At 37.3% G+C, this 18,140-nt stretch overlaps 1 protein-coding gene across 4 annotated transcripts in view; it reads right to left on the reverse strand.

Annotated features, from left to right (window-relative positions):
* The window catches only part of LDB3 (LIM domain binding 3), a 107,452-nt gene that overhangs the window by 24,391 nt on the left and 64,921 nt on the right, over positions 1–18,140 (reverse strand). For 2 of the 4 annotated variants that reach the window (XM_031062513.1, XM_031062517.1), the window contains 3 exons: positions 18,022–18,058; positions 5,333–5,368; positions 393–554 (listed from right to left, as the gene is read on the reverse strand). In XM_031062513.1, coding sequence (XP_030918373.1) covers positions 393–554; positions 5,333–5,368; positions 18,022–18,058 — 235 coding nt within the window. Of the gene's footprint in view, positions 1–392; positions 555–3,782; positions 3,981–5,332; positions 5,369–13,708; positions 14,598–18,021; positions 18,059–18,140 lie in introns of those variants that run through there. The other 2 variants (XM_031062528.1, XM_031062522.1) reach the window with 2 other exon arrangements.

Raw genomic sequence — 18,140 nt, forward strand, 5'->3', positions numbered from 1 at the left:
ATGACATTTTCTGATTTTCCATTTCTTGTCCTACTGCAGAAACACTATTAAAAGAATCTTCATTCACTGCAACTAAGATGAAGAGTTGTTTTGGTTTTATTATAAATAGTGTAAAAACATTTCTAATTTTAATCCCAGACTTGCTTTCTGAAAATGAAGTTATTTTTAGGGCAGTTTTATTTTGCAAATTCTATGCAAACATGAACAACATATCACAAAACTGAAAAAAACCCCCCCACATCCAAAAAAAAAAACCCTCCTAAAAAACCCACCCTCCCAAAATATATAAAAGCATATAAACCAGGTTACAGCTTTTCATACTACATTCTTAAGCTAAGAATGTGTATGCAGCATTTCCAAAGCCAGAGGGGTATAATGCAATGGAGCATTACCTTTGGAAGGAGGATGAGAAAGCCTCTTGCACTACTGAGGTGGTGGCTGGTGCTGCCATCAGGCTGGCTGTGTTTGGAGCAGCAGGAGCAGGCTGAGGTGCTGAAGCATGTGGTGCAGGAGCAGCAGAACTGGGAGCCACTGGGGCATGCTCAACAGGGGTACTAATTAGAGTTCAATTAAATAAAACAAGAAGCATCTTAAGAAGGCGTGCATTTACATGGAGAGCATAAAACCTACTATGTTTGAACCTGCAGCTGCAAACATAGTAGCTGGCTGGGTTACTGAGGGAAAAGCACAATTATGCAAAGAAAAAAAAGACATTTGTTCAGCCTTTTCCATTGTGCAGTTCAGACTGCAATGCAGTGTTGGTCCTGCTTGACTGAAATTTACCCCAGTTGTTAAAGAGCACTTCAGTGCTCCCACTGATGCCAGTGGTAGGAAATGTGGCACCCAGGACTGAAATGGCTGTGAAGAGCCTGTCACAGTCTTGTGAGCTCATATAAATTCCATCAAATTTATTGAAATGAATGATGATAATCTAGTCTTGTATCCTGTGACCATTTAAGTAACCTGTTGATCTATTAATGTCTTCCATCACCTCTCTCAAATTTGAGAATTACTCATCTCTTACAGACAGACAAATGGAACAAAGTTAGCAGGTTTTTTTTAAATCAGGGCATCACTGTACATAGTTGTCCTGTCCATGGGCAGTGGCCTAGAAACATAATGGATATACATCTACTTGTTTAGACCTAAGTCATAAGCATATTGTCACATCTCTGTGCTCTTACAAATTACTCCTATCAGGGTGCTGGTATTCAGTAATTATCTTGCTCAAGGTACCAATGCCCAAAATGCTCCTTCCTGAGCACAGCAAGTATCAAATAACAAAAGAAACCTTAAAGCTCCACAGCTGTTTCTTCAGCCAACCTTTGCCCTCCAACTCTCTCTCTCTCAGTTTTTTTTCCTGAGCAGATTTACAAATTATCTCATATTTTCTTTTGCTTCTCTCAGAAGTACTGATTTCACAAGTTATATTCCTCAGGAACTAGAACAAGTGTTTGGTACTTCTGAATTTGGGATACCCCTTGTTCTACAAGGGACTGTCCTGTTTCCCCTGTCCTTCTCCTCCTCTTCTAGGGTTCAATGTCTACATGATGATGTCTTAATTCAGCTGAATATTTTGCTTGATTAGCTGAAACAGAAGCTGGTTGTTATACCCACGAACCTCAAAGTTGAATGCAGCCCTCAACAACAGCAGGAAATCAGTATTTTCTCCCTTATGGAGATTCATCTACAATTATGCAGATAACAAGTAAGTTCCTGAAAATAATCATCCAGTTTGCAATTCTGGCTTTCAAATCCTTATACCAAGTTTTGTAACAGTTTTGCAGAAGTTCTTCCATAGTAATATGCATTTGAGAATCAGATGATTTCTTCCATCGTGATGCATTTCATGATGTAAATTCTTCCAATTAACTAGCAGACTATCAATTTCACAGCCTGTGTAACAGAGTAGCTGTGTACTATCCATCACAGCTAATCTGGTACTGAATTTCAACACTGTGAAATTTTCCCTGTGCCACAGTGGGTACCAGAATTACCCCATTAAAAGCTGTGGAGTCACAGTTTTCATCTTACATACTTAACTTACATATCTTTGATTTGGCAAAGAGGAAAGGATTGAAACTATGCTGTACATAAAAATGGAACTTAATGTATGTATTAAAAACAATGTATGTGTTAAAAGACACAAACTAGGATTTCACCCATTTTGTCTATTTGCACTGATGTGAAAGGGAATTTACTACAAATTTCAGAAGACTCAAGACTTCATACCTTGAAGAGAACAGTGAACTTAATTAATTGCAATTTAATTATAACAATCTACAAAATAACCAAAATACATATTCAGTGATAAATACTGAAAATAAAGGTAAAAAAACCAATCCATATGTGTGGACATGGACCTATGTGGAGACAGATTTATACAGAATGAACCCATACACATAACATAAAACCAAATATACTAGAATACCTTTTAAAGTTTAAAAGAAATACAAACAAATTTTATCTTGCATAGTATTTGTAATATTTCTTTTTTTGTGATTAAAATGTTAGAGGCTTGTTTACCTTCCTTCATGGTAGAATATGTTAATTATATTACATAATACCTATTACATATATTACAAGGAATTGGAATAAATAGAAATGAAGTGGATAGAACCATAAAAATCAGAGTGGTTTGGTTACATAAATTATATGCAGTTGATAACATTCTCAAAACCAGATTATAGAAAGAGCTCAAGACTGACTTGACTGGTTGTAATTGAGCAACTATAAATTTTACATAATTTTATCTATATTGTCAAATACTATAGCCAAACTGGGTTTTTTTCCTCCTCCTTTCTAGTTTTTCAGTCTGATTTTTTATTTTAGTTATTCAACAACAGAAGAATTTCAAGAATTGGTAAATGTGAGTGCTGCTTTATAAAAAAGATCATCTAATGCAACAACTTCATTATGACATATTATAGAGTGTTTTTTGGTTGGTTGGTCGGTTTTTAAATACAATAATTTTGTAGACCTTAAATTTTTACAGTACTTTGTATTTTAAAAGACATTGAAAAAATCAAACATCTTCATATTTGCGGTAACAAACATAAAAGTAAGTTAGGTGGATGAAAACAAACACACATCTCTTCTCAGCTGATTTTCACTCATGAAAAGGAACACAGATCAGTAGAGGTTAAGAAGATAATAATGGTTAACAACCATAATGAGAACACAGCAACAAATGCACTCTAACATTTAAAATATAAGTATAATCTATACTTTTTTCTCTTGGTGAAGTCCTAAATTCTGAGACTTTCTATCCCAATAACAAGGAGTGGATGATTAAAACAGCACTTAGTCTCCTTTATGTAATGCATGAATTGTTTTTGTGTTTTTAATCCTCCAACAGATCACTTGCAAAGAATCAAAAATATAGAAAACCAAAACTAAAATGGATATGAAAAAAAATCTGTTATTGCATCATTTGTAGGAAAAAAGTGCCAGAGAAAGTATTTAGAGAAAACTGTAATGCGTAAGGATTTAATATTTGAATATGGGAATGTTTGTGGAAACCACTGAAAATACAGAAATATCAGCTGCTGCTTCTCTGCTGAAGATGCTTAATGACTTGTCTCTGAATTGTAGGTGTGATCCTATGAGAGCCACTGAAAATGTAACACCCACATGAACCAGAAGCTGCTGGAATTGGAAGAACTGGAACCTTGGCTTTGAGGCAATGGACATTTCCATCTGAAGGAGTTAGAGGTTGTTATTACCAAACCATGGCAAAGCTCCAAACCGGGTCAGTGATGCAGTTACACGGCACAGTGTACCTTTGGTTACCGGATGAAGCAAGAGGGGCTTTCTGGCCAACACTGGCCTCCCCCTGGCTTGTACCTGCTCCAAGCCTCACAGAGCCCTTGGAGGCCACTGGCTGAGCATTGGCAGTGTTGGCATCCCTGGTGGATGACTTAGGAGGGTGCCAAATACTTGAGGTCACATACTGGGGCGCATGCGCGGTACCTGTAGGCCTGGGTGACAGAGATTACAAGGGCGTTTGTAAACGAGGCAATTCCTAGGTAATAGCAGGGGTTTTAGGAACAGACAGAATTCCAGCCACAGATGGACTGGAGATCATAATGACAATGCAGATGAAGTAATCTTGATAGTTCATTGGTTAATTACTGCTTAAGACCAGGAAAGGCTTGACAAATTAAAAAAGGTACCTTGTGTTAAATCTGGAAATCATATTGCTATGAATATCAAAATAAGCAGAGCTGTGATGGTAATGGAGGTGGAGAAAGGGTGTGGTATGATAGATCACACAAGATTAAGGCAACATAGGAGGACAATAACACCAGTCATATATCAGAAATTGTTCCTGGCAAAATAAAATAATAGTTAAAAGAAAAGGAGATTTCAGTGAAGCAGCTGCATAGTCCTATAAATGGTTTTACACAAATGAAACTGCAGGTGAAATTCTAACATGCATTGCTTGCTCTTTACAATTTAATTTATAGTCAGGAATCAAGGGGTTTATTTCTTTCTTTTTTAAATTATTAATTTAAAAATAAAAATCAATTTTCCCAACTGTTCAAGTGCCAGTTGACATTACTTGTGTCATTATTAACAAATAATGCTTGCACTCAGATATTAACTATGCAACCTTTGCTCAAATATTAGCAGTCTTAAAAAATACCCCCAAAATAAAAAGAGGTTGCATATCACTGAGGCAGGAATCAAAAACAAAGAGAAAAGCAGTAGTATAAAATTATTTTCATGACTAACTACTAAGAGACCTTTCTTTGCTCCATTAAACAACTTGTCAGATTCACTCAAGAAATACCTGTGTATCAGTACTTGTAGGTTTAATAAATGAACTAATTGAAAACAACACATCCCTATATTTAACTGCAAAACGTTCTGAGATCCTTTGTGAGAAAACAACTTGACATGAAAGAACTTACAGAGGGAGTGTTTTGAACCTCATAACCCACTGAGTATCAATCAAGATCTGACATACAAATGTTCTTAAAAAGATAATCTTATTTAGATTTTAAATACATCTTGAATAGTCTAGATCAAGTTTAAAATGGAAATTGTTCTTAAAACTCCATCACAAACTGACAGCATTCCGTTTCAAGAATATTTAATTTAAAACTTCTTATTTTTCAGGTTTATAAGTTTTGAGAAACACAATCCCCACCTGTTCCACATCACAGTTCATGAGAAAGAAATGTCTAATGAACCCACTTAGCTGAAGCCTCTACTTTCATAATCTGCTCAAACAGTGTATAAATTTCCTGGTTTTGAGGTAAGAACAATATGAAGAAAGTGGAGATACATTCTTAACAGGAAGTAAATCAAACACAGCAAACATTACCTGTTTTCTGATGCTGCTGCAAGGTTTTCCTTGTCTCTGTGAAAGGAGGGGATACAGTATGAAATAAATGTGATTGCCAGCGATGGCAAAAAAGCCCCACCCAAAACAACCAGGGAAGAAGAACATGGGTTGGGGAGAAGTGTTTGGTTGCAAAAAGCATCCTAGAGTGGTTGCTCATAAATGTAGTTGTAGGAAGCCTCTTCAGCTTTCCAGGTGAAACCACCAGATATACAAGTTTGCTGTATATCTCTTATCACTTGCAAACAACTTTGTTTCAATAATAAAATAAAAAGAAAATTAATGGTTACAAATAAGACATTGTATGTGTGTATACAATTTCAGGAATAGTTTTGACTTTAATAAGTTTCCTTTTAAAAAAGAATTCAATAATATTCCAGCGGAACATACTTGGATGCCAAATCCAAGCAGTAAAAACAATGAGAGCTGGGCAGTCTTCATGGACCTGATACTTTGAAGTCATAAGCAATTAAATGGTTAATAAAGACTTACACAAAAAGAATTTCTTATGCCTGGCATCACTTAAAAATTCTCTGCCCCACCCAAATACTACTTTTCTCAACCTAAATTGGATTAGAAACAATTCCTTCAACTGGAAATCATTCCTTCATTGAGGTGAGGATTAAGTCAGCCTCAGTTTCACTGATGGAGAACTGGGCTGCTATTCTGTAAACACACATACACACTTAAAAAATAACTGATCTCTTCAAATGCAAGCAATTGTTTATCTGTAAGAAGTTAAGACACAAGTACTTTCATAAAGAATAGAATCCATTAGCCTTTAACACCTAAGTTTGAAATCCAGTTAGTTAAGTAGATAGTCTCACTATTTAGCAATTTAATGGGTGATTGAATCCCTTCCTACTTAAGGAATTGTGCTGAAATTTCAACAGGTTTAAAGATGAAATATGCCAAATGAGAACACTTTTCTTAAGTGGCATGTAAAATTACAAACCACAAAGTGAATGTCCTCATTTACCCAACTGAACCTTCTTCCTGAAGCACCCTTTGAAAACAAAAAAGGAATACATGCAGTTCTTTATATGGATTTGCTGGGCTCCAATCCTTAACTTACATTATGTTTGGAAGGCTATTCTTAATATTTTCCACATTATTATCAGTATAGTCACGTATTTTTTCTTTAGTTCAGTTCCAAGAAAGTTATAAAAACCAATCCAGTTAAGCTCAGCAAAGGCTTGGGCATGGGTGTTCTCTACGAATTTTTAAAACCTCTAACTAAAATGTAGCCCTAAAATACATGAATTGAAGCCAGATTTTGAAACCCAGAAGTTGGGAAATGCCCCTCAGATGCATCTGTCTGAATAAGAAGTTCCTGTGGTCAGAAGAGCCTGCCTTGAACAGAAATCCCCAACGAGGTCGATGGCTCACCACTCTGAAGCAATGAGAAACCAAACACTGTCCTTATGGTAACCAAGCTGTGAGTTCACTGCAATGCCAGCTATGAAACAAGGTGCAGGAGGATGGATTAGAGACTGTGCAGGTGTGGGAACTGTTAATTTACCAAGAGCCATCATCATGCAACAATGTTAAAGAACACAGTCAGGGCCTGGAAACAAAATGCAGCAGTATTTATCTCAAGTGTTGCCAAATGCTCTACGAGAAATTACAGCCAAGACCAAAAGGCAGGGAGTTGGGGTCAGGCTGAAGCAGTGCTAAGCCTCTGTTGTTACAATTAATCTGATCCTAACATTTCTGCTCCAATAGCTGCGGCTACACTGAACAAGGCAAAAAAAAGTCACTTGACTCAAGGTCACTTTGAGGTTGGTATTTCACGAGAGCTTTTCCCCCAAGTGTACAATATTGGAAAATGTAGAGCGACGATGGCAGGGGAGTTGTTAAGGTTAAAACAGAGAGAGAAGTATAGTAAAAGTACTTCCACAGAACAAAACAAAGGAAAAGGCACAGAGTAAAGGGAAAAATGAGTTCAAAGGCATGTAACACTTATTCATGGTTTTGCTTCCAGGACCTATTTCTCTTCCCAGTCAATAGGAGCAATTCCCATTTGGCTACCAAGAAGAAAGGCTCAAGATCAGATGTGCCTCTGACTGGCAATACTTGCATTTTAAGGAACCAATGACTGGATTTCTGGCCTTTACAATCAAAACATTTTTTTGCTAATTAAATGCAGAAATAACTTTACTTTTGAGCCAAATACATCCCTCGGGCAGGCTCAGTAAAGTCAATACCTTCACAACATGAAAGAATTTGGCTCAGAATACTATGAGCAGTTTGTATCTCTGCCTACACAGGCTGCTGCACTAACTGACAGCAGTGGATAATAGTTTTGAGCTATCTGGGAGAGATTTAAAATTACTGTGGGAGATTTTTTCTTGTCTGCAGTTGTTTTTAGTCCCCACTGAAATAGCTTTTGATAGAAGGGCCTCAGTCAATGGCTGTTCTGAGATAACAATGCAACTCCCACAGATTTCATTAAATGTTGGACCTGTATTTCAAACAAGACCTATTTAAGCAATATACTGTCTTCCCAATTCCACAGGACATTATACAGTAGAAATTATGAAATGTTTTCTTCTCATAAAATATGCTACATGATATGGTGCTAAAGGCAGAGTGAAATGATAGAAATAGAGTCTTTCCCTTGCACACATCAACAAGAATTAGAATAGTTTGAGTAACAGAAATCAAAATTCATTTGCAAGCCAAGCTTGTGTGTGCTATTGGACCCTAAAAATAGCCTGGAGAATCTTCAGAATTTTCAATAAATAAGTTAAATCTGAACTGTATGTATGGGACATTGGAATGTTTTCCCATTCTACCTTATTTTTGGGAACCAAATGCAAAAGATCCCCAAACACATACATGTAGCAGGCAAGCTGAAATGTGGAGGTGGTGCCCTTCCATCTACCTTCTTAGATAGCAACAGATCTAGACTCTCTCTCTGGAAAAGCTCTACTCTATTCCCATAAAATGTGGAGACAGAATCCTATGATGAGCAATGAAGACCTGGTGACATGAAAAAATGAGGTGTCCTGAGGGCCCACATGGTCCTTCAACTACTCTTTCAGTATTGAAGCAAAAAGCAAATATTCTAATTGAGTTTTTTCTCTATACTCTCGTGGAGCAAGACTATTTTTCTAATTTTACAAATGAGAGACTAAAACTTAATGGATTTGTTCATGGTCTAAAAGAAAGTCCACAGCAGTGTAAAGAACTGAAATAAGCTCTCCCAAATGCCAGCTGAGTATTTAAAGTATCAGTTCATCCTCTTTAATCAGTTCACCCTCCTTTATTTTTAAAATAAATATATCTGTTCAGTTCATCAGTATTTTACTGTATTGAGAACCCAATATAGTCTTCTACTGAGTCTGACAGATATACAATCTTTTTTCAAAGGGGATATAAACATACAGATTATTAGGGTCTATATTTATTGAAATTAAAAGTTCTGTTTCTCTAGTAGTATAGTGTGGATTTGCAGGAATAATCAGACTTATAACTTTCATCCCAGCATGTACTTATATTTATATAAGCATATTTGCCTACAAATAAAATTTCCTTTTAAGAAGTAAAACTAATGAAGGAATTTTAAAGAAATTCTTATAGGGTGTCTGGGAGTAAAGTTGTGTGAAAGTTATTTTATAATTGCCTTCCAAACATTTTTTGTCTTGAAGGCATGAGACACTTACACTATTGGAAACTGGACACTGAGCTAGATTAACTGCTGCTCTGATCCAGTGAGACTATTTCTACTTTTCTGTATTTGCAGCTGAGAATTTTTCCATGGTCAGAAGACTATTGAGGCTGCTTGCCTTTTTCCCTCCCATGCTATATTTCTGTTATTTTAACAAAGACACCAGAAGACAAACAAAGAAATGACAGGCAGTTAACTGGAGAGGACAGAAGATGACTATCATGCTGGTTTAGTTAACACTTCAGCTTGGGACCACAAAAAGGAGTAGAAGAGCAAGTCTCTCTTTTTCAGCCACTGTAGTTAAGAATGTGAGCAGCCCACACCAAAACAATTGCAATATATCCTACTATGTTTGCTTTCCAAACTCAGAGGTTTCACTTTCAGGGGGTTGTTTTTTAGACCTACTTTTTTATTTGTGCACAATTGATGATAAGAAAATTCATATTTCCTCTACATGGCATTAAACTAAGTTTGAAGCTGTCCCTGAAACCCAGCAATATGTCTGGGCTGTTCAGTTCCTGAATCAAATATCTAATTGATATTAATTAGAATGGTTGTCATTTTTTCAGAATGTGGATTAAATTTTATTTCATAAACTCTTTCAAGGATTTTCTTACCTTCCCTCTCTCTCATTTGTAATCATATAAAATTCTGGGTCAGCTACAACAAAAATGCTTACATGGAAATGAGCTATTAGGAAGCTATTAGTATTTAGGGTAATTTTGCTGACATTAATGCAATTTAGAAGCAGAATAAAAGGAAGCAGTGCTATTGCTGTGCTCCAGCTCACCCTAAGCAAAGCTGTGAGCCAGGCTGATGATCCACAGACCCCAGCTGAGTGTCTCCAAGTTACAATTCTTGTTGGAAAATCTGCTGCATGTTAGAACTGCTTTTCCCTTTTTGGACTGAGCAGTCAGAGAGAAAGGCAGCACTGGTGTCTTGGTTAGCCACCTGCATCAGCTGAAGGATGCACATGAAAATTTTAAAGGTTGCACAGTAAAAATGAAAGTTAATGTTCATTTCTGATCATGCAACAGTTACATGGTGGACAAGAACGTGCAGGAGACTGAAGTGGTAAAGATAAGATGCTACATATAGGTTAATACACCCACAGCCAAGGTTTAATTTCAGCTTCAACAGGCTCTGTTAGCTTATGCATTACTTTCTTTATAAACTGTTTTGAGAGAAGTTTAATGGTATTTTCTAATTGCATTTGGAGGCTTCACTCTTTCAATTTTAAGTGGGTACATTGAAGTGGATACCCTGTACCTTACACTGTCTTTGACCAATTTATTCTACAGAAAACTGACTTGGAAACAAGGGATTTATGATGCTCTAATAATTTTTTTTCCTGTAGAACCTCCAGGAGTACCTAGAGGAAGAAAGACTTTACATTTCATCAATTTTCTCTCCTGACTTGACTCAAAATTCCATGGAGACAATTGAGTTACTTCACTGTTCCTATACTTTTGTCACTCTTCAAGTGTTAAAAGGTAAGTGGGGATTAGAAGATATTAAATTGATGTGCTTATTATTTTTTTATTGTGTTCCTTAAGTGGGAAATCTACCTAGAGAAGTCTGCTTAATTTCACAAGCTGTTGTGGGAAGATGGGCCATGTCTTTCATTTGAGCAGCAGATAGGAGATTTTTGGCAATTGGGCAGATCAGCAATGTTAATAATTGGAAATTTTGGCCAACCAAGGAAGGAAGTCAAGATGACTTAGTTTGTCTTAATGGTGTCAGATGGCTTTGATTAGTAGCCATAGAACAAGGATGTTATCGTGCTTGAGAGCAAGTTTTAGTCAATTAATTTTCATGTATCCTGCAGAAAGCTGTCAACTAAAGGCAAACTGGCTAAAGAAAGTAATTATCTGGTAATACCATGCACCATACCAAAATTCTGGCTTTTTAACTTCGCAAACTCAAATTTGTGTAAGGATCCATTTAAGTTTCTGATACATATAATGGTAATCCCAGTCACTGAAGCTCATGGTAGACACAGCTAAAGCAGCTACAACATCAACTCAGCTCCTGTGGGAACTGGAGTGCACAAGTGAAAAACTGGTGTCACTTCTTCTGCCCTGAGGAAGGTTTCAGAAAGCTCTGTGATGTGCAAGAGTTGGACCTTTCAAAAGTGATAAGGTACTCCCAGAAATACTTGTTCCTTGCTCTGGAAGATATACTCCACCCAGTTGTGCATAACGAGAGAGAAACTGCAATGAAGTGACCTCTGTATTACCTAGCAAAACCATATTGTCCTTCCTGTGCAGGCAGGCATGAGGAGAGGGAGGCAAGGGAAGGAGCCACAGAACCTTCCTCCTTTTGTCATGCAAGAAAGGATCAGAGGTCAAGCTGTCACACCCACTCTCCTAAAGCCACACTGCAGCCACGTCCCATCAGCACACACTGCATGCAGTCAGTGTCTCCGCTGCAAACTGAGCACTGCAGGAGGTCAGGGGGCTGCTGGAGCAGGAGGCAGGGCAGCAGGATTCAGGAGACACGTTAGTTTAGATCAAACAGCCTTGGACCATAGCAGAAAAGGAGCATGTCCCTGTGCCATAACCAAGACAAGCAGATTTACCTGGAAGGCCTTTTGGATTTGATTTCCTACTGGCATCAGCTTTGCTGAGTCTTCATTAAATGCTTATAACACTATGCTTTACTGGCAATATTGGGAAGGGCAGGGGGTGCATAGGACTACCCACATCCTGTGTTTTACTTTATTTTCGGCATGGAGGTTATTTAGAAGACAGTATTGTCACCAACCATTGTCCTCTGCTCAGCAGAGCTGTCACAGGTCAAAATATATTCAGCATGGGACAGATACACCTGCCTATCATCAGTGCTGGTTTAAAAGAATTACATGATTCATTGAGACTTCAATCAGGAACCTATTTTAAGCCTCACTGCCATTAATTGTGACTGATTTTCCTGTGTGGGACAACAGACTTCTGCAAGTGCTCAGGAAACACTGCAAGATGAGGTTGGTCACTCAAGCTACACAGAGTGAGATAAGCCTGAACATACTAAAATGTAATAGGCTAGGCTTGCCCTTTCACTAGAACAAAGCTACTGGGTTTTTTCAAAGCTTTAATGCTTTTTTATCGGGCCCAGGTTTGTTCCTGTCACTAGCAATGATATGCAGAAGAGTGAAAAATCCAGGTCAATTTCTCTGCCTTACAGAGAAAGTCTGCCTCCTCCTCAGGAAGCAAAAACAGGGCCTCTTCAGAGTTATACAAAAAAAGATCCATAACATTAATTTTCTGGACTTGAAGATCACCATGACAACATAAAAGATTTTTGAGGAGTAAGAGTCGAGGAATTACTAGTCTATATATAAAAAAGAAATGACACAGAAATACTTGATTGACAGTTTTAACACAAAAAGTCCATCACTTATGAGATTTTTTAAAAGGGATTGGACTAAGCAGTTGAAATATGCTGTAGTAAAAATCTTGCTGTAAGGATTAATGAAGGCACCTTCACAAAAGGTCTTTAACATTGCAGCAGTTCTAGAAGTTGCCAGATATTCAAGATTTTTTCCTATTGCTTTTTTCCCCCATGTAACTGCATAAAGAATTGGCATTCTACAAGCTTCGAGAATATTAGATTCCAATTCCATGATTACATGGTTTATATGCACTGAATTTATATCATTAAAATACCTTTCAAAATAACATTAAGTGTAAACATTGAGATATAATCTAGACATTTTCATTCTAAAACATGCACTAGAACTCTTGGAAATGACTAGTATCTGTATTATATTCATAAAACGTTAAGGATGCACAGTTGTTATTACCATGAAGAGACTGTATTGCTACTTATTCATAAAAATATCTAATTTGGTTGAAAATTAGAAATGGAAGATTATTTTGCTTAGGTATATTTTATGTTTATGAAAAAAAATCTTAATTGCCTATTGATATTTTAAATTTTATCAAAATTTCCCATACATAAGTAAAATTCACCACCACTTTGGTTCACCAAAGGTTGCTCTTGGCAACAATCAGGAAAAGTTAAAATGCTGCTCTTATTTCATGCAGTGATGCTGATTTATCATAGCTACTAATAAGATAGTGTGATCAGAATCTGTTTGTGTTCCCATAAGGAAAATATAAATGCATGTTGTGAATTAAGTAGCATGTCCTGCAGTGCTCTGGTATTTAGCTAAGAAAAGTGAAATGCATTTTAAAAGGAATTAGTGCTTATGTACTCTTAAGTAATACTGAAGAATAAGTTTTTTTAGTATATGTATGATAATCCTTTGAACACTTCAGTATTTGGCTGATTTATACAAAATTCTCCATGAACAGTAGCGTTTCCTTATTCCTATAACACAAAAAAAAGGGAGTTTGAATGAACTTGGTTCTTGTACAAACTGCTGAGACAAATTTGGAAGCAGCAAAAAGTGTAACAGTTTCAATCTGATCTCATGCACTAATCCCTTTGATTGGAATTACTGCCACCAGGTAAAGGTACCTAACTCCCTAACACAACTGGCTTTGTCAGGTTTATTCCAATTCAGACAACTTACAGGACAATAATAATTACAGCTAATAATGGAAAGCTTTTTGACAAAATTTTATATTTGGGAAAGAGATGTTCTACTTCTTTCACTAATCACTTGAGGCAGCTATGTTTTAAAACAGAATAAAGTACTGTGTAAAATAGGCACAGAATTATTTAAGTTTTAAAACCTTTTATTTCAGATAAAGCATGCTGCTATATACAGAAAAAAATGTGAGTCAAAGCAAGAGCAATACAGAATGGGCAACATATTCCTTCAAACTTACAAGATGCTTTTAAAAGCTTCAGTGCACCAGCAGTATGATATTTCTCACTCCTAAATCACCTCTAGCAAAATGTCATTTCCTTGCAGATCCTGAGCAACCTCAGCTATCTCTCTTCCATATAATGACAAATTAAAGTCTCCAACACAAAACTTACAGCAATGGTTTCAGTAAATGACTTTTGCCAGTATAATATATTGAAATATAACTTCACATTGCTAATATCTTATTTCAAACAGCATCATTCAGCTATGCAAACTAAGTGTGTTATACATTTAGCAAAGTCTAGGCCAATCAGTTTTCCTTTTCAACTTTCTTTCTCTTACTTCATTATCTTTACATCAGTAAAACTCCGTGAAAATCTCATTCTTTTTCCTTCTAAAGAAATACTGTCAATAACTTCCCTCTCATTTTCTTCTAGAATTAAAGTCAAGAGACTACAATTGTGACGTTTTGCTGTATACTGAAGTTTGAGATAATAAAGGAAAAAATGCTAAGCTGCTTTATCATGAAGAACATGTCCTGGGTTGTGTCATGATTTCACCTTTGGTGAGAGTGAATGGCTAACAGCAGAAACCAAGTGCCTAGCAGCACATCTTTGCACGAGTGGCAGGCTCAGGCTCTAAGTCAGGCCAGCAGTTAATGTGTTACTGGGACTCTGTGTTTGCCCTCGGCCGGGGGCATTTAGCTTTTAACATTAAGGAGCTGCGCGGACAGGCCGTGATGCCAGTTGCGCAATTTGGCAAAGCGTGGGCTGTTACGTTCCGTTTCAAACCTCTCCCTGTGGCATGAGGAAAGAGAGAGACAGAGACAGAGAGAGACACACATACATAGAAGAAAGAAAGGAGGGAGAAAGAAAGGGGTTAGGGACCACGGCTACCACACCCCTGCCTTACAACTAGGGCAGTGGCAATTTATTTGGATTTTTTCCTCAGCTTTCAAATCGCATAGTGAAGGCTGGGTGATGCTTTTTGGACCATGTGTGAAAGGTTGTGCAGTGGTTTATTTCTGAGAAGTAACTTGATATAACTTCTTATTCTTTGACTTGTGCTTGGTATTACAGGGCTGCTTTTGCTAGAAATGCAGTATAATCCCATTGTTTTCCTCCCAGCAGTTTCTCTTGGCTTCTCCCTCCCTCTCACACAACTGAGGAGTCAGTGAAAGTTAACTCATACAAGTGCAAAATAAATGCAAATTATTTTCCATTCTCTAACACTTAGGTCAGCCCATATATAACCTGCTGTCCTTCCTGCAAGGACCACCAACCCCAGGTTTCAGCAGTACTTTTGTATAGCTTCCTCAGAATTAGTGAGTATTAGCGTAGACATTTTGCATAGATATTTCTGGTCATTTGTGTGACAAAGCAGAACAACAGGGGATTTTCAAAGCAGAGTCCTGTGAAGTATTGGCCACCTCCTGCCACCCCTGACTGCAGACTGGGGTGCTCAAGCCATGCTCAGCACCTCTCAGAATTTAATCTTTTCTAGATGCCCTATAGCTTAAATTCAGCCTTTGTACATAAAAAGGGGAAGAAGGAAGATGTGAGATGAGAGCACAGTCAAGGAGAAGTATATCAAACAGAATGAAAATGTTCTTGTTATTTGCAAAACTTTTTGTAGTCATTGCAAACAAGGTCATTTTTTCCTCATTATTTACACTCAAAACACAAGACAATTAATTGTGTTAATGCAGTGGAACTTGAGAGTGAAACCAGCCAAACAGAAAGGAGCAAACTGGGCTGGTTTTACTCCTCAGGCTGAGGAAAGCACAAAACAATAAACAGAGTAAATGCCAACAAATTCACTGATATTTCTAAATCTTTTGAGCTTAGTAACACAGTGCCATGCAAGTAACAGTCCTAAAGAAGTCTTGATGTATGACTTCTCAAACTATTTCTTATGCTTTTAGGTAATTAAGAGATATAAAGTATTTCTAGCTGAAACTTTCTGATGGCATTTTTTTTCAGCTATACCAGAATATACTAGCTCCAGTGGGTCTGACATATAATTGACGAACTCCCTTACTGCTTTGAAGTTATTACCCCTCCATTCAAGGAAAAGGTATTCAGAAATATCTGTTTGGCTTGAAATGGATCCCATCTCTCCAGAAAATAGTCCACAACAATCACCACACCAGCAATGAAAAGTTTTCACAGCAAGTTATACTTTTATGTGTGCCTTCAAAATAGCAGTAGCACGAGCAAAGGACAGTCATACAACACACTCATTAATATTAACTGACAGGAATGTTCTGCCACCCAGATTCCCAAGTTTATGGGTTTTTTGAACATATGTCATGAAGTTGGAAGCAGCAATCTAAAAGTGACTACTTTAATGTAAAACAGTTCTGCCAAAAATAAGCTACATCTTTCTTCCCTCCACTCCTAAGTGTTTGGAAGAAACCTGATCACCATTCCATGCAATTCCTACTGGCTATACTGAGGAACTGACACAAAGAGACAAGAGAAGGCACCAGAGAGAGATTGCTCTCAGCCTGCCTGAGGCCACAGTGAGGGATGCCTTCACAGCCAGGGCCCTGCTGCCAAATCCCCAGAGGAGTTTGTCCGATGTTTGAGGGGGGTGTCAAGCACCCAGATGGTGCCAGCGCTGTCAGTGGGGTAGGAAGGAGACCCCAGTTCATTCCTTGCACCAGAGCTTACACCAGTTGCACTGTCCCTGTGTAACTACCTACACATGCTCCCTTATGCCTCTACTAGCAATGCACACCTTAAACCTGTTCAGCTGTGCCTAAACATAACCAGAAGCATCCTTGGGCCAGAAAGAATAACATGGTGATAGCTAAAGACTGTAGAGAATGTGCAAAGCATAGTGGATGTACTCATGTACTTGAAATTACACTGGATAGAATGTGCAATTTACATGTGTTGATGTGCTATCAGGTAATTATTGTCAACATATCTCATACCATGTAAAGTTTCCACTCTTTTGTATTTTCCAAAGCCACAGATTAGACCTAGAGAGATTATTTCTTTAAAACCACATATTACTCTCAGATATGAATGGGGCAATGTTAAGTTCAGCACAGTGCTTTAAATCCCATCGTAATAAGGATTTGGATGTGTGCTATTACATCAAAACAGATAATGCACAATACATGTAATGAGAATTAGGCTTGCATATTTGAGGGAAGAAATAAATCCCCGAGGGCTATAATGTCAAGCCTGATGTTCAGGCACCCAGCCATGAACTTGGGTGAACTGCAGTGGAGGGTTAACAGAAAACACCAACTGAAAGCACTCTTGTATTCTCACAGGGAAGATAGCAGATTCTTTTTCACTGATTCAACATTTGTAACCTGCGCTGTGATCAAAAGCTCAGAACCTTTAAAGAACCCACAGGGCAGTAAAATATAAAACAGAATAAGCAGAGGTGGATTGAGTACCAAACACATCACAAACCCAGCCGGTGGTTTAGAGCACCTAAAATGAAACAGGGATTTGAAGTATGCCAACAGAAACTAAGGATTGCATGCAGAATGCTTCTGATTCAGCTGTACTTTCTAAGCTCAACATAATAATATTTAATACATCTATTTCCTGGCTATACAGGATGGTAATAAATCTTTAATTCCATATTATATCTCTAAACATATCCTCTTTTTCAGTGTTTTTGATACATCATACGAAAAAATACGTTTATCCACTAGCAAAAGCAGTCCTGTGCTTCCATATTCTACAAATTTAGGTCATTTATTCAAACAAAACATAAACCAATGAGTATGGGTATGAATGGAAACAACTCCTTTACTGTATCATTTAAGGAGAATCAAAGGTCAATCAGAGGGTCATCCAAATAAATTGCTCACAGATTTCAGTGCTATCACAACATTACATATTTTTTATCCACTTACACATTCAAGTAGTTACACAGGCCTTGGAACTCATCACATTCCCACACCCAGTAAAGTACAGGAAAGTTGCATGAGCAGAGAGCTTTCAGATTTGAACATATACTTCAGCAAATTTACACTGTTTTTCCTAAAACCATGCTGATTTGTTATCCTTCTCATTCAAATGCCTCTCAATTCAAATGCCTCTCAATTTTAATTTTAGTGATTTTTTAGTAAATGCGTTAGGATATTTTAGGACAAAAACATAATAAAAGTACTTCATATTAATGCAATTTTAAAACATTATTGGGTTATCAGGAAGGAGAAAGCTGTATTTTTCACAGGGACTTGCCTACCTTGACCTCCTCAGGGCTTCTTCGTCTGGATCTTGCACTGCAGGAAAAAATGTTTCAGTTAAAAAACAGAAAGAAAGGAATTTGCTTTATTTGCTTTATGGTATTTAAAATTCTTTAAA

The sequence above is a fragment of the Geospiza fortis genome, unplaced genomic scaffold (genome assembly GCF_000277835.1).
Source record: "Geospiza fortis unplaced genomic scaffold, GeoFor_1.0 scaffold130, whole genome shotgun sequence".
Classification (NCBI taxonomy): Eukaryota; Metazoa; Chordata; class Aves; order Passeriformes; family Thraupidae; genus Geospiza; species Geospiza fortis.